A 24,299-nucleotide genomic window follows, 5' to 3' on the forward strand; every position below is an offset into this window, starting at 1 on the left:
TCTAGATGGCCCATGAATAGGTTGGCATAGGATGGTGCCATGTGGGTGCCCATAGCCGTAACCCAGATTTGTTTGTCGGTAATGCCTTCAAAGGAGAAGTAATTGTGGGTGAGGATATAGTTGGTAATGGTGACTAGGAAAGGGGTTGTTGGTTTGGAATCCATAGCGCATCTCAAAAGGTAGTGTTCGATAGCAGTAAGGCCATGGGCATTAGGAATGTTAGTGTACAGGGAGGTTGCATCAATAGTGACGAGCAAGGCACCATGTGGTAAAGGGACAGGAACTGTGGAGAGTCGATGGAGGAAATGGTTGGTACCATTTATATAGGAGGATAGGTTCCGGGTAGTAGGTTGAAGGTGTTGGTCCACGAGTGTGGGGAGTGGTATGGGTAAGTAGAGAGATGGACTCTGGGGAGAGGTTCTGGGATGGGCCTAAGGATTTGAGCAGTGACTGGAGATCCTGCTGGATTACTAAAATGGGGTCACTGTGGCAAGGTTTGTAGGTGGAAGTATCTGACAGCTGATGGAGTCCTTCCACCATGTAATCCTTGCGATTCAAAACATCAGTGGTGGAGCCTTGTTTTCAGGTAGGATTATAAGGTCGGGATCAGTTTTTAGATGGTGGATTGCGGTTCTTTCTGTGGATGTAAGGTTAGTTTGCATGTTGAGGGATTTGGGGAGTGATGATGAGGCAAGGTTCAAGGTTAAGAAATTCTGGAAAGTTAATAGGGTGGTTTGGAAGTAGTGGTGGATCATGGTTGGATGGAGGAGTGACTGAGTAAGGCAAGGTTCAATATTGGTCCTTGGTTGAGTCTGATTAGTGGGGCTGGTGGCGAAAAAGTGTTTCCACTGTAGATACCTGGATAAGGAGAGAAGGTCTTTAGCTAGTGTTGCGTGATTGAATTTGGGAGTGGGGCAAAAGGTGAGGCCTTTGGAACGAACTGATATTTCTGTGGAACTAAGGCTTCTGGGGGACTGTGTTGTGGGTCTGTTTAGGTTCTGGGTTCTGTGTGGTGGTTGGGGGGGGGGGGGGGGAGGGAGTTTTGGAGGGTGGGGTAAATGTAGTGGGTCTGTGAGACAGGGTTTGTCAGCTATGAGGAGACGTGGGGGAGGTTTGGAGGTTGTTGTAGAAGTGATGGACAGTGGTACCCCAAGGTGAGAATAGGAAGTGAGCAGGATGGAGAGCTTTTTGAGGTGGCATTGTGCATGTTGCTCAAGTTCCTGCAGGGCAAAAGTTTCAATGTGTGTTATGGATTCCAGGAATTTGGGATTACATAGCAGAAGATGTTTCTTTTTGTTGTGCCTATTGTGACTCAGCATCTCTGCTACATGGTGAGTAGCAACTTTTCTTCTCTGATATTGTTACATTCCATCCTGGATTTTCCATTGTTTGATTTCAGAATGCTAAATACATTTCACATGTGGCAATGTATAACCTGAAGTGCAGTAACCAAAAAGAAGCAGTTTTGCTCTTAATGTTGGTGGGTTCATGAGCTGCTTGTAGTAGGAAACAGACTTTGATGCAATCTTCTTAGCACTGTAAAAATGGAGTGTGGAATGAGATTCAGCAATTCCATGCAGATGGCTAAAGAAGATTGTGAAAGACTCTTAGAGGTGGTTAGGGAACACATTTAGAAATATATATATTATTTCAGACAGTAAACTTCTGTTTCCTTCGAATTAGCAATCACACTTTGCACTCATAATTCACTGCAAATTCTGTGAACAATGGGCAATAAGTTATTTAACTTGGAAGTATCATAACAATTATGACTAATAATGAAATGATAATCACTTTATCATCAAGCTATGATATGAGACTACAAGATGTGAAAAAAATCAAATACTTTAACCAGATAGTTTTCCTGCAATCATTTGAGAAGGATTGTATTGCAAAATAAAAAAAGAAAGAAAAAGAGTGAACCTAAAAATCTGTATTTTTTAATTTTTTTGCAAGCAGTAAAACATTTTCTGAAAAACTACTTCAGCAAGTAATACAGCTTTGCTTCATTTACCTGAAGTTTTTTTTTTTTCTAGCAGCACAGCAGACAATTCAGTTCTCTGCTTCCAGCTTTCATTACATCAAACCTAAATGCATACATGATTCTTTGTGTGGCAGGGTGAAAAAGTCTGTCACAAAGAGTCTGTGACAAAGTGTTATAACCTTTAATCACCAATAATTGCGTGGATATTCAAAATCACTCACTTAGAAGCAATAGCTCATTACATGATAACAACTCAGTATCTCTTATTCGACTGCCATGCCGTGACATGCGGCCGGCGCCGTTTGGAGCTAGGTAGCGCTCCTGCGCTCAGCTGAGTTGCGGAGCGCCTCTATCGCCGTTTGCGCCTACTCTCGTGGCGGCACTGTTAAATGTCGTGGCACTGTCACAACACTTTTCCCCCCTTGAAAAAAAAAACACTCACTTCCTTGGAGACATGGACAGTGCGGAGACATCCATGGCCTCTTGTGAGGCCCCGAGAAGATCCCGCGGAGAGGCACGAGAGTATGGTCGAAAATGTCCAGGACGGAAGCTCATGCGTGGAACGTGCCTCCTGGATGAGATGATGGGTGAAAACTCCGGAGCAGCATCCATAGGTGTCGTGGACCTGGGGGTATGCTCCAGCGAGATGGGTCCCGGAGAAGGCGGCGTTGCAACTGGGGCCGGTTCCGGCGTACTCGGAAGCGGTAGCGACGTCGGCTGCATCAACACGTATGGTAGATCGGCAGCAGTGACAGGACTGGCTTCTCGGGCTGGTGGAGGTGAAGGAAGGGGCGGTGGCACCGGCGTGGCCACCACTCGTGGGCGCATCTGGTCGTAATGGCGAACAACCATGCCGTCGTCCGTACGTATTTCACAAAGCCGGCGGTCGCGGAGAGCCTTGACCACCCCTGGAATCCATTTAGGGCAAAATCCATACCCTCGTGCCCACACGTCGGCGCCCACCGAGTATTTTCCCGCACTAGGGGACACCGCACAAGGCCTGATAGGGTGAAGCAGGTGCAGTAGAGTGCGCGGTTGGCGGCCATGCAAGAGTTCAGCAGGGCTGTGATCACCCAGAGGCGTGAAGCAATAAGAACTCAGAATTGCAGCAGAGCGTCATCTGTGGAAAAATTACTAAGGAATTTTTTCATCTGGCTTTTGAAAGTGCGGACAAGGCGCTCGACCTCCCCATTCGATTATGGATGGAAGGGCAGTGCTGTAACATGATGAATCCCTTGTCCAGTACAAAAATCACGGAAGGCCTGCAAAGAGAACTGAGGGCCATTGTCTATGACGATCGTGGATGGAAGACCTTCTAGCGCAAAGATTTTGGACAAAGCCAGCGTCGTCGCCGCAGTGGTGGGCGACGGACATCGAACAACAAACGGAAACTTCGAGAAGGCGTCAATCAACAGTAGCTAATAAGTACCGGGCCAATGAACATGCCTGCGGGCCAGGGACTTAGTCCAATATATACCCCAATGGCCTTCATGCAACAGTTTGAGAACATCTTTGCAAAGAGAGGCTGGCACCACGACCCGTGGAGATGCGCCATCCGTGGCCAGAAGAACAACACCATCACAAACAGACATACGAAGGCGCAAGGCATGGTAGTTGCGAAGGGGATCCGATGCCCGGCCCTTGGTCCTGTCCGGCCAACCCCGTTGAACAAACCGATCACCTGACGCAGGACCGGGTCCCGCGCAGTAGCCGACGCGACCTGCGAACCTGTAAGTGGAAAACCCTCGAACGCACGACGTTCTTCCTCATCAATGTGGAAACAGAGTAGTTCATCATGATCGAAAACCGGGTCGGGGCCCATCAGCAATTGCGACAATGCGTCAGCGTTGGCATGCTGGGCCGTGGGCGATAGTGAATCTCATAGTGAAAATGAGACAAATATAAGGCCCAACGTTGCAGGCGGTGAGCTGCCTTATCCGGAAGCGACGCCGAGGGGCTGAACAGAGAGACCAGCGGCTTGTGGTCGGTGATGAGGTGAAACTTAGAACCATACAAAAAAACGCTGAACTTTTTCAGAGCAGAAATGATAGCGAGCGCCTCCTTTTCGATTTGAGGGTAATGCCGTTGCGCATCATTGAGGGTCTTGGAAGCATAGGCGATGGGCCGTTCCGACCCATCCTCATACCGATGGGCGAGAACAGCCCCTAGGCCATACTGTGATGTGTCAGTCGCCAGAACCAAGTGCTGACCCGGACGGAATGTGGCAAGACAAGGCGCCGACTGCAGATGAGCCTTCAGGCGGACAAAAGCCTGCGCACACTCGTCAGACCAACATAAAGGGACGTTTTTGTGTAACAGCTGATGCAGAGGATGAGCTATCGCTGCCACGGATGGAATGAATTTGTGATAATAAGCAATCTTGCCTAGAAACGCCTGAAGTTCTTTGACCGTAGACGGCCGAGGTAGAGCGTTAATGGCCGCAACGTGCTGACGTAGAGCACGTATACCCTCACGGGACAAGTGGAAACCAAGATACACAATGGAGGGTTGGAAGAACAGTGACTTGTCCAGATTGTACCTCAACCCAGCCAAATGCAAAACCCAAAACAGTGAACACAAATTGCGAAGGTGCTCCTCAGTGGAGGCCCCCGTGACAACAATGTCATCCAGATAGTTTATGCAGCCAGGAATGGAAGCCGTGAGCTGTTCCAAAAACCGCTGAAAAATGGCCAGCGCGCTAGCGACGCCAAATGGTAACCGCTGGCACTGATACAACCCACAAGGAGTGTTGATGACGAGAAATTCCTTGGAAGAAGCATCCAACGGCAACTGATGGTACGCCTCCGATAAGTCAAGTTTGGAAAAGAACTGACCCCCAGCGAGCTTGGTAAATAACTCCTCAGGATGGGGAAGAGGATAAGTGTCAATGAGGCTCTGAGCGTTGACAGTGGCTTTAAAATCACCACACAATCGCAGACTCCCGTTTGGTTTAGAAACCACCACAATTGGCGATGCCCATTCGCTGGAGGTAACAGGAAGGAGAATCCCTGAAGCTGTTAACCTGTCTATCTCAGCCTTGACAGGTGCACGCAACGCCACCGGAATAGGGTGTGCCCGGAAAAACTTAGGGCTGTACGAAACGTTAAGAGTAATGTGGGCTTCAAAATCCTCGGCACGACCCAGACCAGCAGAGAACACGGACGAAAATTCAGAACCCAATCCATCCAGCTGTTGGTACGGAATATCCTCAGATATGAGATGCACATCATCATCAATGGAGAACCCGGTCAACTGGAAAGCATCATAACTGAACAGGTTTTCAGTGCCCGCATGATCCACCACATAAAACGTGAGGGGCCTAACAACAGACTTGTAGGCAGTGGAAGCATCAAACTGGCCAATGATAGGAATTTTCTGTTTATTATAAGTTCTAAGATTTCGCGTAACTGGAGACAAGGGAGGGGAGCCCAACTCCAAATACGTGCGAGAATTAATGAGAGTTACTGCAGAGCCAGTGTCCACTTGCATGCGAATGTCTTTATCCAGAACACGAACAGTAACAAACAACTTATTTGTTTGAGAAAGCACACAGTTAACATCCATGTCCGATGCCTCGTCCTCATCGACAGGAACTTTAGGGGACTGACACACAGAAGCAATGTGGCCTTTTTTCCTACATGAATTACACGTGGCCCAATGTTTTGGACACGCGGCCCTGTCATGCTGTACGAAACAACGTGGACAAGAAGGAAGTGTGGAACAAACCTGCTTCTGTGGTTGTTGTTTTCGCTGCGAGTGTTGCGGCCCAACGCGACGTTGTTTACGTGAGTGAACCGCCACCACATCTTCGTTCTCCTGTGAAACAGGCAAATTGTCCGTGTCGAAAGTTGACTGTTCAAAAAATGGTTCAAATGGCTCTGAGCACTATGGGACTCAACTGCTGAGGTCATTAGTCCCCTAGAACTTAGAACTAGTTAAACCTAACTAACCTAAGGACATCACACACATCCATGCCCAAGGCAGGATTCGAACCTGCGACCGTAGCGGTCTCGCGGTTCCAGACTGCAGCGCCAGAACCGCGCGGCCACTTCGGCCGGCAAAGTTGACTGTACAGCGCCTACATCACACCACGCGTCTATTTGCGCGCCAGCAGCGTGAGACACTTCAAAGGATTGAGCAATGCTTAGAACTTCCGACAACGACAGGTTTGGCAGTTGTAGGGCATGTTGCCGAACTTCTTTATCAGGAGCAAGCCGTAGAATAGCAGCCCTAACCATTGAATCAGCATAAGACTAATGATGAGTGTCCGTGACAAACTGACATTTCCGACTCAGACCGTGTAGTTCCGCCGCCCAAGCCCGGTAAGATTGATGGGGCTGTTTACGACACCGGTAGAACGCCACGTGGGCGGCAACGATGTGGGTGTTTTTTGGTAATAGTTAGACAATAAGTCACACATTTCTTGGAAGGACAGAGAGGCAGGTTCCCGCAGAGGGGCTAACTGAGATAGCAGCTGATAGATCCGTGGGGAAATCCAAGATAGAAATAACGACTTACACATAGGAGCGTCGACAACGCCGAAAGCCAAGAAGTGTTCCTGCAAACGCTTCTCATAATCCTCCCAATCTTCAGCGGCCTCGTCGTAAGGAGGGAATGGAGGCGGAGAAGAGGAAGACAGACAATGAGTAAGCGATGTTGACAACGCCTGAATAGCAGCCGTCAGCTGTGTTTGTTGTTCAATGAGCGCTTGCATAAGCTGTTCCATGTCTGCCCCATCACGAACACACAAATCCACAACGCAGTGAAAATATCCGACCTCGTCGCCAAAAGTGTTATAACCTTTAATCACCAATAATTGCGTGGATATTCAAACACACTCACTTAGAAACAATAGCTTGTTACATGATAACAACTCAGTATCTCTTATTCGACTGCCGTGCCGTGACATGTGGCCGGCGCTGTTCGTAGCTAGGTGGCGCTCCCGCGCTCAGCCGAGTTGCGGAGCGCCTCTATCGCCGTTTGCGCGTACTGTCGTGGCGGCACTGTTAAATGTCGTGGCACTGTCACAACACAAATAATTGCAGAACAATGTATGAATGCATACTAAGCTGTACAAGTGGAGTGCTCACAGGCTATACTACTTCTAGATCAGGCATGTTCAGGAGGCAGCTCGATGAACATAAGCATCTTGATGAAATGGGGAGGGCAGGTAACAGTACATAGTGCAAACTGTTCACTGTCTTTCAAAACGTTACCATATGTGACATTTGTTGCAGCTTTGATTGCAAGTGAAACCACTCACCGCATGATGATGGCAGTGTATACTTTCTCTTTTTAGGTTAACGATAATATTGTAACAAACTATGTCTCATTGAGTTCTATAAGAATTTTCCTCATGCTCACCTAATGTAAAACTTCTTAAGCTTGGAACCACAATTACTGATTTTATATCATAGAACTGTATGTGCCATTTTTATTGTGCAGTGAAAAAGTCAGCTTAAATAATATGTGGAATTCAGTTTTGTCCTTACTATGAAGTAATTTTTAGATTGTGGTGATCTTTTTGTAATTACTCTTCAATGGCACCACAACTACAAAGAAGAGATAAACCTATTTACATATTATCAACTAAGTTGTTTGTGTTCAATAGTAAATGATAGGCAGTGTTGTTAATTAGCAATGTTTTACCCAACAGTTGGTACTTGAACAGGAAAAATTTCATTCATCTGCTTCTGTTTCTCATCTGACAATCTGAAATATGTTGAGAAAATAGTGAAATCAGAGGCACCAACAGTGCATTCACTTCACTTGTGAAGAAGACTGCTGGAGAAGAATGAGCTAGTTGGTAACTCTGTAGAGCTGGTGATAAATGTGCTGCACCAAACATGTGGTCGGTTGCTACTAGTTGTCATCGCACATTCCAAAAGATGTTGAGGAGGTAGTGAAATCAGAGGCACCAGCAATGCATTCAATTCATGTTTCCATCAACTTGGTTGGCGAGTGAATGACTGACTGACAGAAGAAGATGAATGAGCTAGTTAATAACTCTGTGGAGCTGATAATAAACATGTACAACAAACAATTGGTCAGCACCTGCTAGCTGTCATCACAGACTGCATGCAAATTTCAAATGATGTCACTAACACATTCAATGTCACCTCCATCTCATCAAGTCATGCATTACTGCTCATATTTGAAAATTTTAGAATTATTTATCTATTTAAAAATTGTTAGTCCAATGAGAAAGTGGTACTTACAATTTACTTTCATGATTGAATCATAATTGAACCCTCAGTGGGTAATTATCCCTCAGGGGCATGAAGGGTTCCGAGATTCTGTAAGCGACATGAATCCTGCATGTGCAATCCCTTATCTGTGTTTTGAAAATTCATCAATTTAAGTTGGTATGTAGATGTTTAGCAGCTTGTAGTGGTGGCCACTGTGCCATGTTCAATAACAAGAAACATAGGCATGATCTGATTTATAGTTCATGTGTAAACAAAGAAATTCGGAAAACAAACATTAAAATAAGGAAACTGTGTTCTCAATACACTAAGTGCGATGTACTGGATATAAGCAAGCTGCATCGAAATCTGCGCACGAAGCATGGAATGCATTTGAACTATGAAGGGAAAAGATTTGTTTGTGATCGTGTTAGTGAAATAATTAAAGAAAGACTTGTAAGGGATAGAACAATTTATCAGCTTCCTGAACATCCTTCCAACAGCGAGGAAAACAAAATAAACAAGAAAGAAGAATGAAAATACAACACTGCTGATGTTCCTAATTTAAACTAGAGGTATGTGATGCTGTAAAAATGATTCCCAATTACCAAATCGTGAATACGCCCGAACTAAAAATTTATCACCATAATGTGCAATCCCTGCATAATAAGATCAATGAAATTAATGTTCTATTAACACATGAACTTAATGATATCTCAGAGTTATGCATTTCTGAGCACTGGCTTAACTCAGAATTGATCCAGAATACGAAAATAAACAAATTTGTCTTGGCTGCTTAATACTGCAGGAAAAACAGCAAGCAGGATGGGGTAGCAATTTACACAAAGGATAATGTAGATTTTATTACACTACCTGACTTAACTAGGGCAAATGTCGAAAAGGATTATGAAATCGCAGCTATAAAAATTACTCAGTTCAACCTGGTTATTGCTACAGTTTACCAATCACTGTCCGGGAATTTTGAACTTTTCTTAAACAAAATGGAGTCATTGCTAAATAAAGTAAATAAAATGGATTGTGAATTGATAATCTGTGGTGACTTTAATATTGACTTCCTCACGAATAGTGGAAATAGGGAGACCATTTTGAACCTTGCAACATCCTACAATTTAAAGGCTGAAGTAAAAGCAGCTACCTGAGTCTCAGAAACTTGCCAAACAGCTCTTGATCAGTTTCTAGTCAAGAAGAGTTTACACAACACCTCACTAAAAATTTTCAGTGCAGGTTTTAGTGATCATCTTGCTCAAATATTATATTAAGCATAAAAGTACAAGGCAGTATTATTAACACCATGTCTTTCAGAACAGCATATCGAAGTTATAATCAGCATAATGTGAACTACCTCAACAACTTATTACAGAAAGAAAAATGGCTAGGAGTGTACAAAATGAACGATATAAATGAAAAATTCAACACTTTCATTGATACATTAACCCATTTCTTTGAACTTGCATTCCCACTGAAAACATTAACCATACGGGGAAACTATAGAACAAACAGCTGGATCGCAAAGGGAATAAGGGTTTCATGCCAGAAGAAAAGACTACTTCATGAAATATGTAACTCAAAAAATTCCTCACCTGTAGTATGCGCATGCTATAAAAATACTCCAAAATATTAAGAAAAGTAATAAAAGCAGCAAAAATAATGCATAATGATGAAATCATTTATAATTCAGCTAATAAATCAAAGGCTATGTGGAGTGTTATAAAAAAAGAATGTGGAGAATACAGACAACCTTGGAAAAATATAACACTAACACATAAAAATAAAAAAGTAACAAACCCCTTAGAAGTAGCCAACACATTTAACAACTTTTTCACAGGTGTTGCTGGAAATATATTACAATCAAACTTTAAGAGCATCCAGGCAAATGAATATAAAATAAGTGTATGTAGAGGATCAATGTATATCAGTTCTGTTTCACAAGATGAAGTAGCTAAAGCAATAAAAGGACTAAAAAATTCCAAATCGGCAGGTATTGATGGTATACCTGCAACAATGTTAAAGAAAAGTGCATCAAACCTAATTGAAGTACTCACACATTTATGCGACTGCTCACTTCAGGCAGGCACTTTCCCTGATGTGTTGAAAACATCAAAAGTTATTCCTGTATATAAAAAAGGGGATAAAGACAATGTAAATAACTACAGACCCATTACAATTTCCTCCTGCATCTCTAACGTACTGGAAAAAGTTATGTATGAGAAACTTATGAAATTTGTAAATAAAAACAGCATCCTATGTAATGAACAACATGGATTCAGAAATAAGAGGTCAACAACAACTGCTGTCTATGAGTGCATCAATTCCATCCTAAACCTGATGGACAAAAAACAGGAAACAATAGGAGTCTTTATTGACTTGTCAAAAGCTTTTGACATGGTGGACCACAAAATTCTGCTATCAAAGCTTGAAAGATATGGTATTCGAGGTCTGTCCAACAAGTGGATCAGTTCCTTCCTGACAAATCGTATGCAGGCAGTGTGCATCAAGCACACAAATAGTGAACTAAAAACAGTATCTAATCACTTATCTGACTATAAACAAATAAAATGTGGTGTACCCCAAGGATCCGTATTGGGACCCCTTCTGTTTCTTCTGTACATAAATGATCTAAGCTTCAATATTGATGCACACAAAACAATCATATTTGCAGATGACACCACGATTATAATAAAAGGAGACGATGATGAACAGTTACAGCAGACAGTAAACACGGTCACAAAACAACTTAGCAGCTGGGCACAGAGTAATCAGCTTGTAATAAACAGTAAGAAAACCGTTGCTCTAAAATTCCACAATGTTCCTTACAACGACATGTTTATCCCATCAGTCTCTATCAATGACGAACCAGTTGGTAACAGTACTGAAACCAAAATCTTAGGACTTTGGCTGCAGAGTAACATTAGATGGAATAAGCATATTGAATATCTCAATGCAGAACTGAGCAAAACATGTTATCTTCTTTGTTCATTAAAATCATGCTGTAGTGAGAAAACAGTATTGAATGCATATCATGCGTACTTTCGTTCTCGTCTTAGATATGGGATCACCTTCTGGGGAAACTCTAAAACAGCTAATAGCACTTTTAAACTACAAAAAAGGGCCATTAGAATCTTGTTTGGGTGCAAGCCTAGAGACTCTTGTAAACCCCTGTTTAAGAAATCTGGTATTCCCCCATTACCGTGTGTATACATTATGGAAACCCTTTTTTTCTTTAACTTAAATGTAATAGGCAAGGACCGGAGACTACAAAAAAACTGTGATATACATGGGCACTTTACCAGACAAAACAGAAACTTACATATGACTCAAATCAGCACAGCACTGTGCCAAAAAGGTACTTTTCACATGGGAGTTAAGCTTTATAACAAACTTCCTGAAAACATAAAAGCTATCACTGAGGTCAATACATTTGTAAAATCACTAAAGACATATTTACAGCATCACTGCTTTTACGCCATTGAAGAATATTTAAATTTATGAAATGTGTTATATAAATACTCATGTGTAAAGTGTATTATTGTAAGCTTAAATATGTATGCCTTGAAATTACTTTCAGCCTGTATATTTATAACTTGACTTGTCCAATGTCTTATGTATAAGCTGTTATGTAGACAACAGGACCAATAAAATACAATCTACAATCACTATTGTGCAGTGCCATATGTTGAAGCCATTTGTAACATTGTATGTGAGCTTGAACAGTGGTTCATTCATAGTGTGGTGGAACATAAAGACTGCTTGGATAGAGGAGATGAGCTGCTATCTTTTCACATAGGTTGTGAGCCAACCAGTTATTATTCTCTCATTTGTCTTTGATTGGGACAATGTATCAGTATGAGAGTGGATCCATTATTGGTTTCTTGTTTTCCAACAGATGGAAGTGTCTCAGCTGTTAGCCAGTAGATAAAAAAGTTGTGACAATACTGGGGTGACAGTGAATTAGAGTACCTTCTGTAGGTGTATGTATTGTATTTTATTTTCATCAGGCCCCATGTTCTACCTGGTCAATCTCTCCTCTTTGCTACACTGTACTGTAAGTAGCTGAGAGGCTATATTTAGCATTGGTAATGTTGTCCTCTGTGTAGTGCTGTGCTTATTGTTAACCAAAAATGCTGCTAGTTAATTTTGACATATTTTATTCTTGTGAAAGATTTTTACCCAATCTCAACCTTAAAGGTACTTCCATACTGTTGCTTCTACATGACACAGAGATAGTCATTAGCACTTATGTGATGAATGCGAAATTTGTGCAAGTAAGTCACCTTGGTTCATTTTATTGTTTACTTTTGTTTAGAGACTACTAATTATAGATTTAGGTGTTGCATTTTCAGTATAATGCACATATCATTTTGGCTACTTTTATGAAATTCAGCTACCACTTGAGAATGAATAAGACCCAATATTAGTTGTGGGAAATAAGCAACGAACTAATGTTTTCATTTTCACAATAAATAGCAGTTGCATTAACCACCATGAAGAGTACATACGAGAAGTGTGACAAATAAAAAGGATGAACATTTAATATCAACTTAGAAAAAAGTTTGGATTCCAGTCAATCTGCTACATTCAGCAGAAGAATAATGAAAATTGGACACATACTCACCCCTAGCTGCATACAAACTAATATCATTGTAGGACCAGTAAAAGAAAAAGGACAGTGGCTGTATGTACAAAAAATTCAGAAATGTTAGCCGTCTCCAGACTGTCCATCTCTCTCATATCTACACAACCTTGGTTTCTTTTACCTGTTTTATTGCTTGATTCATTCAAAAAACCATCTCCTTGTCTTATTTTGTTGTATAGCTTTGCTTCTGCCTACAAACTAATCTCACAAAATGCCTGAAAACTGGAAAAGGTCAATTTATACACCTAATTTTCTCTTCTTTTTTAGCCCTTCCTTCTCTCACTCTTGTGGCATCTAATAAAATGGAAATTGCCTATATAGTAGTAACATGAACTGAATGTTAACATATGATTGTGGTAGCAACCCAAATAAAAACAGGAATTTAGGAGGAAAAAGCAGATCAAAATTATTTGATTAAATTTTAAACTGGTGCTTCACAATTACCCCACTTTCTTTCTGACAAGTCTTATGTTGCGTGTTTTTCTATTGACAAAAGACATATTCATAAATAATGCACTATAAATCTACTCTAGAGAACAGTTTTTTTAATTGAAGTTCTACAGCTACATTTAGTCTATCTCCATAGCTGAGTGGTCAGCATGGTTGCCTGCCATGCAGAGGACCCAGGTTCGATTCCCAGTACCACCAGGGATTCTTTCTTTGGTAGGAGGACTGGTACAGGGTGTTCTTAGCCCCATGAGGGCAACTGAGGAGTAACTAGACCAATCAGTAGTGGTTTCAAGATCAAGAAGCCTGACAACAAACAGGAGAGTGGCATGCTGACTACTTGCCCCACTAATACTGCATCCAATGGCTCCATTGGCAGAGAATGATATGGCAATTTACCAGGCCCAACTGTCCCATTTAGGACTAGAATTCAGAACTCTAGTTTACTTTACACCTACATTTTATAAGTTCTTTTTAATTTTATATATGAATGCCTCATTCTCTGAAACTAATTTTGGTGTTGAAGCCTCATTTTCAAGTGCTCAATCTTGTTATCAGCCAAGCTGATGTCAAACTGGAACCTGACATCATTACTAGTCAAAATGACACTAAAGTTGCTTTGGAACTGGTATACACTGATCAAATGTGTATAAATTAAACCAGACCTACCTGAAAGATAAAAATGGAAGCATTGCACCATTAAGTCCTATTATAGCATAAATTCTGAAAATCAAAACATTGCATGTGTGGCAGGACTGTATAATCTTTGGTCACTGTATACCGGTACGAAATTTCTGTTTAAGTTTAGTCTAACTGTGACCACTGATGATGCCAGTTTCCAGATTGACAGTTTAGGTGAATACAAGAATAATCAGTTAAGAATGGGACTGTGACCCTAAAACTATTCACAAATAATGAAATACAAATAAATAATATACATAACAATAAAATCTAGCCATAGAATATCTACTTTAAAAAATGTTTTACCAGCTACAAACCCATAAATCAAATTTTTCTTCAAAAATAATGTAGAAGATATAAAATTGGCAATTTCATATCAATTGAAACAGACCTACCTCAAGAACAAAAGTGGAAGCATTGCACTCAATGCTATCATCAAATCCTATTCTGGCATAAATTCTGTCAGCAATTCGAAACATTGCATTTGCAGCCGGAACATAGCAACCTATCTGAAATATAAAAAGTGCATGACAACTACAGTAATACAGTGATTAAAATATGAAATAACAAAGTCTTTAAACTAAGAAGTATTGTAACAGATTTTATCTATTCATTTCAAGAAACAAATAGTACATACATAAAGACCCTGCCAAAACTGAACAATGAGACAAACAGAATCCAAGTACACTAAACATTGTACCACAAAAGGAAACAGATTGTAAACAGGAAAAAAGAAGGAACACAAAAGAGAGCAGCAGGAGGAGGAGGAGGAGGAGGAAATGAGATCTGAGGGTGGGGGGACAGAACTGAATAATTTAAAGACATTGGTGTGGAAGTACAATACATTACTCCAAAATATTCTTGAAAGTATAGAAGTTTCAAGTATTACCAAATTAACTAGCATTTCAGTTTGTATGAGGCAATTTTAAAGAAGAAAACAGTTAATCAGAATTAAGAAGATACTTTCTCATGTGGCATACCAAATGCACACATCCCTGGAGGCTCACAACTCTTTTGTGAGTATGTATGTGGCAAACTCAGGGTCTAAGCCATTGCAGTATTTCTTCCTTTGTGTGCTGCAATTTTACTTTCTGCTTATATCTTTTCTCCAACTTTCTCTAACCTGCTACTACATAGCTTGCTCATAGGATACTGATTATGACTTCCCCATTTTGTTCCCTTTATTTTACACCATATCTTTCAGTTAACTTATGATTGGTCAGCACACAAGGGTTTGACCTCAGTCTTTTTCAAACTTTTTTACAGATTGTGTGAGCTGTGCAAGGAAGGTATCCCAATACACAGCATCATAGCCAGTCCACATGATGGGATCATAAAGTACCTATATGGTGGTAGCCCCGAACCATGCAGAGATAACACTATTGATGCCTGAGTTGTCACCTTCCCATGCATGCTGAGGAATAGGAGCCTGTCTATCAGGTGGCACTGGGCATTGGCCATAATGTCATATAGCATTTTATCTGGCTGGGTGGCACACATGGGGAGCCCTTGTTTGGAGTGTGGGACATCATGGCAGATACCTGCCTCATGAAATGACCCGAGATATAATCTAGTAGCAAGGGGGGCCCATGTAGTCTCTTCAGACAGCTGTTGATTCACTGCCATTCATTATGACCCTAGGAACTTTCCCTCCTAGCTATTTTCAGACAGTTGGAGGTCCCCTTCTCTCTGCCAAACCAATATTTTTTTTTGGAGTATATTGAAAACATATTTGGTGAACCCCTTCTTTAGCAAATTGTGAAGTGGTTACATTTTAATTAAGACAGTAAATACTACCCACTCCTGGGTGTCACTCTCTTGTAAACAGTTTGGAAATGTACCTGTTACCATCACACGCTGTGAGCACCTCAGCAAAGTACAAGGATTAATGTTTCACCAGGATCTAATGCAGCAGGAAGATGAAGAACTACACAAACACTTTGAGAAGTGAGGCATCCATTTCATACAATTTGTGTGTTGAGGACCACCAGACAAGGTAGACACCAGTGCATTAATTCTCACATTTGACAGAGTTGACTTCCAGAAAAGGTCAAAATCATATGTTACGAAGCAAAGTGAAGTCATATTTCCCACCTCTGATGCAGCATTTTAAATGCCAGCACTTTGGGCATATGGCTTTCATGTGTGCAATGACTCAATCTGTGGAGATTGTGGCTGGCTATTTAAGGAAAATTCACCAGGGGTGCTACCATATGTCTGTGTGAATTGTTAGAATGACCACCCTCCCGAGCCCCAAAGTATACTACCCTCTTCGAGGAACACAAAATCCAGAAAATGAACATCACAGATCACCCCTTGTATTCTGAAGTTAGCAAAAATGTAAATGTTTGTATCTAGTCTCAATGGAATTGACCTCTGTCACTACAGAGGTTATCAGCAGTACCTGGTGTATTTACTCCTTCAACATTGACATACTGCAGGTGTGCAAGTATACTTGAAAATGGGAGTGACAGACCCTCCCCCCTCATGCTTCTTACAGCATCACCTCCAGGAACCACTCCACACATCTGACTGGAGAAGCTGTAACCTCCTCCAGCATTCTACCAGTGACAGGGCTCCCTCTTGGAAACCCTTTCCCCAGAAATCTACAGATAAGAGACCAAACATTATCCAGCAGCTGAAGGAGCCACGGATGGTGTGTCCTGTGGCTGCTTATTCTTCTTCTTTTCCTACCTCCACAGCAAATAAGCCCTCATGAGAACTTTGACCACCAAAAGCTATGAAAGAGAAGACTACTCTGTTGGCCTCACTGGCAGAAGACCCAGTGTGCTTTTGGACTCTGAGTCAATTTTCGTTGATGTTGTTCCAACCCCACTGGTTACAGACAGTGATTCTGGGGCATCATTTGTCTTCCTGGCCTCTTCATGCGTCACCAGGACACCCTCAACATGATAATTCAATAGAACTGCTGTGAAGGTGACATCTGCCAGAACTACAGCAGCTAATTTCCTCTTGTTCTGCAATCTGTGTAACTCTCCAAGAAACACACTTCACTGATGACCATTCTCCGACTGTTTAAGCTTACCCTGTGTTCTACCAGCACCTTACTGTCCCAAAGAGAGCATCTGGAGGAGTCTATACATTGGTTCCCACAGATGTCATCAGTGAGTGGATTTCCCTCAATACCACATTGGAAGCAATAGCTGTACAAGTAAAAACAGCCCCAGTAATCATCCTTTGTAACATTTATTTACCTCCAGGCAGAGCACTCACTAATCTTGTGGTGATCAACTGAATTCAACAGCTCTCATCTCCTTTTCTTCTACTGGCAATTTCAATGTGCACTTCCCACTGTGGGGAAGTACCAGTTTGTTTGGTATGGGCCTTCACACCCACCCACATGATGATAGGGAAAGCACATGCACCCATCAAACATTCATTGCACTCAGTCATGAAATGGAGGCTTCAAAAGTAGAGCGAAGTGGTGTAGCACATTTACTGGCAGCAGAAGGATGGGGGGAACAGAAAGTGGGCAATGAATGGCACACGTATAAGAAGAGCACTGCGTATCCATTGCCAAAGTCAAGCTGTGGCACAAGCTATTCAAGGAAGCATGGATTTGGAATGCCACACTGCACTACTCAAACCATTGTCCAGCATGTGGAAGCCCTCATTATTGAAGAACAGTGAGTTAACCTGTCAGCCACAGTACCAGGGATCAGATGGTGCATTGGAATTATTATGGACACATTGTGCTCCTCGTACATTATTGCCAATTTTCAGTGAACTTCCATTCCCTGCACTCCTTCCACTGAAAGGAAGTGCACTTCATCCATTAGCTCTTCTTCTGAAGCCTCCATTTCTCTGTTTTCAGCACCACTGATTGCAGTGGATGGTTGATGTGTGCACATACGGTACTCAGTTTGTCAATATGTGGGTGTGTATCCATGTCCTTCGAGCAGCAAGTTTGGGGCCTCAGCACTCTTATAAGGACCATACCTTCTCCTTAAGCAATAAGAGGACTTGCGTTCAATTTATGGTGCTGCCAGGAATTTTTTGTTGTTAGGAGGACTGGTCAGGGGTGCACTCAGCCTTGTGATGCCAGCTGAGAGTTACATTCGAGGCAGAATAAGAAGAGCCCAGACAGCTCTTAGTGCTGTTGTCAGCTTCCAACTGTAAAGCATGAATGGCTGCAGATAAATTCAGTAGCCACCTACAGAGATGTAACAACAGTGAGGCACTGCCATAGCGGAGTTTACAAAATCGCTTTATGTTATTGATTAAGGAAGGTTTGCGAAGCTGCCGCATCCAGCCCACTGCAACTGTCAGGGATCAGCTTACACTGATTCAACTATACCTGAGTGAAATAGCACCTCCAAGGTCTAGGAAGTTAATAATGGCCAAGCGATAAGTGTACTAACCCCATGAACCTCCACACTGCATCCGAGTGATGTCTTTGGAAGCTGCATACTGTATCCAAATGATGTCACAGCGGCATGTTGGCAATGAATGGCCCATAAGGGCCAGTATGCAGAGCTGGTATATGTTTCAGAATCTTAGAAAATATTCTGAGCTCAAATGTAATGAGGTGTTGTGAACTGAATGATCTTCTCCATGTACTGCCGTCTGTCTTCTGATGGAGCCGATGCAACCCGTCACGAATTCCTTTCCTTTACCAAGCTCTTCATCTCAGAGTAAAATTTGGATACAACACTTTCAATTATTTGTTAGATAGATTCCAATTTCTGTCTTCCCCTACAGTTTTTGCCCTCTACAGCCAGCTTAACAACCATGGAAATTATTCCTTTGCATCTTAATATGTCCCTTACTATCCTGTTCTTTCTTCTTGACAATGTCTTCCATATGTTACACTTCTCATTGATTCTGCAGAGAACCCCTCATTTCTTATCTTAGGAGTCCAACTAATTTTCAGCATGATTCTATAGTACTACATCTCAGACACTTAGATTCCCTCTTTTCCAATTTTCTCATAGTCCACTGCTTACTCCCATATAATTCTGCTCTCCAAATGCACTTTCTCAGAAATTTCTCCCTAAAATTAACACTGTTGTTTGATACTGGTACATTTATTTTCAACAAGAATGCTCTCTTTGCCTATGTTTATCTGATTTGTATGGCCTGCTTGCTTCTTCTGTCATGTTATTTTGCTTCCAAGGTAGCAGAATTCTTTCACTTTATCTACTTCGTGGTCCCCAGTTTTGATGTTAAGTTTACCTCTAATCTCTTTTGTACTACTCTACATCCTTCCTTGGTTTACTGTCAATCTGTACTGTGTGCTCATTAGACTGTTCATTCCATTCAAAAGATCATGCAGCTCTTCCTCTTTTTCGCTGAGGACAGCAATGTCATCAGAGAATCTTTTCACTGATATCCTTTCACTCTGGATTTTAATCCCACTTCTGAACCTCTCTTTTATTTCCATCATTGCTTCTTTGGTGTACATACTGAACAGCAGGAGTGAAAGAATATAATACTGTGTTTTACTCTTTCCAATCCGAGCACTTTATTCTTAGTCTTTCATTGTTATTTTTTGTCTACATACTGCATTTTGGCCATCTTTTCCTACAACTTATATCTATTTTCTTGAAAATTTACACTATCTTACATTGTTGAACACTATTTTAGATTGACAAATCCCCTTGAACTATGTCTTGATTTTTCTTAAATATTGCTTCCATTATCAACTGCAATATCAGAACTGCCTGTCTGGTGCCTTTACCTTTCCTAAAGCAACACTGATTGTCATCTAATAAATCCTCAGTTTTTTCCATTTGGGGTATCAAACTAAATTTAAAACTGGATTGAAGATTTCTTGGTAGGGAGGACACAGTGTTTGATATTAGATGAAGAATCAAATTAAGATATAGAAGAAGCTTGAGGCATACCCAAGGAAAGCAAACTGAAGCCTTGCTGTTCATGTTGTATATTAGTGATCTGTAAGATGACATTAATAGTAAATTCAGATTTTTCAGTCAGTATGTGGTAAGATTTCAGTACAGTGCTAATTTTGAAAATTTGTTTTAAATGTTCAGAAATTGAAAATTGTGAACTTCATTAAATGAAGAAACTAGTACTACACAATTATAATAAATGTGAATTGCGAATGGTATCAGTGAACTCATACAAATACATGGGTGTAACAATCTGTAGAGACAGGAAAAAGAATGATCACATACAACGAGTCACCACTAAAGTATGTGGTAGACTTTGATTGACTGGTAGGATCTTAGAAAAATCCAATCAGTCTACAACAAGAATTGCACATGAAACACTAATTCAACCAGTCCTAGCTTACTGCTCAAATGAGAGAGGCCCATATTAAAGCATAATGTTTCACTGCTTCTGTAAATAATCTGCACTCAACTTTCACATTTGTTTCTCATTGAATGGGTGGCGTAAATTTCCAGCAAATAAATGATCTTTCTCTTACGAAATATTCCCGGTATCCACATATGACATATCATGAGAGAGAGTGTGGTTTTTTTTTTTTTTTTTTTTTTTTTTTTTTTTTTTTTTTTTTTTTTTTTTTTTTTTCCAGCCAACCACAAATTCCTCTTCTGTGCCAACCTCTTCATCTCAGAGTAGCCCTTGCAATCTATGTCCTCAATTATTTGCTGGAAGTATTCCAGTCTCTGCCTTCCTCAGCAGTTTTTGCCAGCTAAAGCTCCCTCTAGTACCATGGAAGTCATTCCTTGATGTCTTAACAGATGTCGCTATCATCCTGTGCCTTCCCCTTGTCAGTGTTTTCCACATATTCCTTTCCCCTCCAATTCTGCACAGAACCTCCTCATTTCTTACCCTCTCGGTCCATCCAACTTTCAACATTCATCCATAACACTACACCGCAAATGCTCTAATCTCTTATGTTCCGGTATTCCCACAGTCCATATTTCACTACCACCTAATAAACCATATAACGGTAAGACAGGTTTTAAATTGTAAGACATTTCCAGGGGCATATGTGGACTCTGACCACAATCTATTGGTTATGAACTGCAGATTAAAACTGAAGAAACTGCAAAAAGGCAGGAATTTAAAGAGATGGGACCTGGATAAACTGAAAGAACCAGAGGTTGTAGAGTGTTTCAGACAGAGCATTAAGGAACAATTGACAAGAACGGGGGGAAGAAATACAGTAGAAGAAGAATGGATAGCTTTGAGAGATGAAATAGTGAGGGCAGCAGAGGATCAAGTAGATAAAAATATGAGAGCTAGTAGAAATCCTTGGGTAACAGAAGATATATTGAATTAAATTGATGAAAGGAGAAAATATAAAAATGCAGTAAATGAAGTAGGCAAAAAGGAATACAAACGTCTCAAAAATGAGATCGACAGGAAGGGCAAAATGGCTAAGCAGGGATGGCTATGGCTAAGCAGGGATGGCTAGAGGACAAATGTAAGGACGTAGAAGCATACATCACTAGGGGTAAGATAGAATCTGCCTACAGGAAAATTAAAGAGACCTTTGGAGAAAAGAGAACCACTTGTATGAATATCAAGAGCTCAGATGGAAAACCAGTTCTAAGCAAAGAGGGGAAAGCAGAAAGGTAGAAGTAGTATCTAGAGGGTCTATATGAGGGCGATGTACTTGAGGGCAATATTATGGAAATGGAAGAGGTTGTAGATGAATATGAAATGGGAGATATGACACTGTGTGAAGAATTTGACAGAGCACTGCAATACCTAAGTTGGAACAAGGCCCTGGGAGTAGACAACATTCCATTAGAACTACTGATAGCCTTGGGAGAGCCAGCCCTGGCAAAACTCTACCATCTGGTGAGCAAGATGTATGAGACAGGCGAATTACCCTCAGACTTCAAGAGCTTTTGACAATGTTGACTGGAATATTCTCTTTCAAATTCTGAAGGTGGCAGGGGTAAAATACAGGGAGCGAAAGGCTATTTACAATATGTATAGAAACCAGAAGGCAGTTATAAGAGTCGAGGGGCATGAAAGGTAAGCAGTGGTGGGGAAAGGAGTAAGACAGGGTTGTAGCTTATCTCCAATATTTTTCGATCGGTATATAGCGCAAACAATGAAGGAAACAAAAGAAAAATTTGCAGTAGGAATTACAAGCCATGGAGAAATAAAAACTTTGTGGTTCACCGATGGCATTGTAATTCTGTCAGAGACACCAAAGGATCTGGAAGAGCAGTTGAGCAGAATGGTCAGTGTCATGAAAGGAGGATATAAGATGAACACTTACAAAAGCAAACCGAGGATAATGGAATGTAGTTAAATTAAATTAGGTGATGCTGAGGGAATTAGATTAGGAAATGAGACACTTAAAGTAATAGATGAGTTTTGCTATTTTGGGGGAAAAATAACTGATGATGGTCGAAGTAGAGAGGATATAAAATGTAGATAGCAATGGTAAGGACGTGTTTCTGAAGAAAAGAAATTAATTAACATTGAGTATAGATTTATGTGTCGGGAAGTCTTTTCTGAAAGTATTTGTGTGAAGTGCAGCCATGTATGGAAGTGAAACATTGATGATCAATTGTTTAGACAAGAAGAGAATAGAAGCTTTTGAAATGTGGTGTTACAGAAGAATGCTGGACATTAGATGGTTAGATCACATAACTAATAAGGAGGTAGTGAATAGAATTGGGGAGAAGAGGAAATTGTGGCACAACCTGACTACAAAAAGGGGCCTGGTTGTTAGGAAACGTTCTGAGGCATCAAGGAAAAAAATTGGAAATTTGGTGTAAGGTCTTATGGGGCAAATTGCTGAGGCCATCAGTCTCTAAGCCTATACACTACTTAATCTAACTTAAACTGACTATGAACAACACACACAGCCATGCCCGAGGGAGGACTCGAACCTCCTGCGGGGCGAGCCGCACGGACCGTGACGAGGCGCCATAGACCGCGCAGCTACCCTGCGCGGCAGGCATCAAGGGATCACCAATTTAGTATTAGAAGGCAGTGTGGATGGTAAAGACCAAGAGACGAGTACACTAAACAGATTCAGAAGGATGTAGGTTGCAATAGTTGCTTGGAGATGAAGAAGCTTGCACAGGATAGAGTAGCATGGAGAGCTGCATCAAACCTGTCTTTGGAGTGAAGACCACAACAACAACAACAACAACAACAACAACAATGCTGTGCTCCAAACATACAATCTCACAAATTTATTCCTCAGATTAAGTCCTATGTTTGATATGAGTAGACTTCCCTTGGCCATGAATGCCCTTTTTGTCAGTGCTGCTTCTGATATCCTCCTTGCTCTGTCCATCATTGGTTATTTTGCTACCTGGGTGTCAGAATTCCCTAACTTCATCTACTTCATGACCATCAATCCTGATGTTAAGTTTCTCACTGTTCTCATTTCTGCTACTTCTCATTAGTTTGTCTTTCTTCAATTTACTCTCAATCCATACTCTGTACGCAATAGACCGTTCATTCCACTCAGCAGATCATGTAATTCCTCTTCACTTTCACTCTGGATAGCAATGTCATCATGAATCATATCATTGATATGCTTTTGTCTTGGATTTTAATTCCACTCCTGAATCTTTCTTCTATTTCCATCATTGCTTCTTTGATGTAAAGGTTGTACAGAAGGGGTGAAAGATGACATCTCTGTCTTACACCCCTTGTAATCTGAGCACTTTGTTCTTGGTCATCCACTCTTATTATTCCCTCTTGGCTCTTGTACATATTGTATATTCCCCACCTCTCCCTACAGCTTAACCCTATTTTTCTCAGAATTTCGAACATCTTGCACCATTTTACATTGTCAGATGCCTTTTCTAGATTGACAAATCTTATCAACATGTTTTGATTTTTCTTTAGTCTCGCTTTCATTATCAACCACAACATCAGAATTGCCTCTCTCATGCCTCTACCTTTCCTGAAGCCAAACTGATCATAATCTAACAGATCCTCAATTTTCTTTTCCATTCTTCTGTATATCATTCTTGTAAGCAACTTGGATGCATGAGCTGTTAAGCTGATTGTGTGATAATTCTTGCACTTGTCAGCTCTTGCAGTCTTCGGAATTGTGTAGATGATATTTTTCTGAAAGTCAGATGCAGTGTCGCCAGACTTGTACATTCTACACACCAACTTGAACAGCTGTTTTATTGCCACTTCCACCACTGATTTTAGAAATTCTCATGGAATGTTATCTATCCTTTCTGCCTTATTTGATCTTAAGTCCTCCAAAGCTCTCTTAAATTCTGATTCTAATGATGGATCACCCATCCTTTCTAAATTGACTCTTGTTTTTTCTTTTATCACATCAGAAAAATCTTCCCCCTCATAGGGGCCTTCAATGTACTCTTTCCACCTCTCTGCTGTCTCCTCTGCATTTAGTAGCAGAATTCCTGTTGCACTCTTAATGTTACCGTCCTTGTTTTTA

General features: G+C 41.2%; 1 protein-coding gene across 1 annotated transcript in view; it reads right to left on the reverse strand.

Moving 5' to 3' along the window:
• The window catches only part of LOC124623963 (mutS protein homolog 4-like), a 303,421-nt gene that overhangs the window by 67,488 nt on the left and 211,634 nt on the right, over positions 1-24,299 (reverse strand). The window contains exon 14 of the mRNA XM_047149077.1: positions 14,347-14,460. Coding sequence (XP_047005033.1) covers positions 14,347-14,460 — 114 coding nt within the window. The remainder of the gene's footprint in view (positions 1-14,346; positions 14,461-24,299) is intronic.

Source organism: Schistocerca americana, chromosome 1 (assembly GCF_021461395.2).
Source record: "Schistocerca americana isolate TAMUIC-IGC-003095 chromosome 1, iqSchAmer2.1, whole genome shotgun sequence".
Taxonomy (NCBI): Eukaryota; Metazoa; Arthropoda; class Insecta; order Orthoptera; family Acrididae; genus Schistocerca; species Schistocerca americana.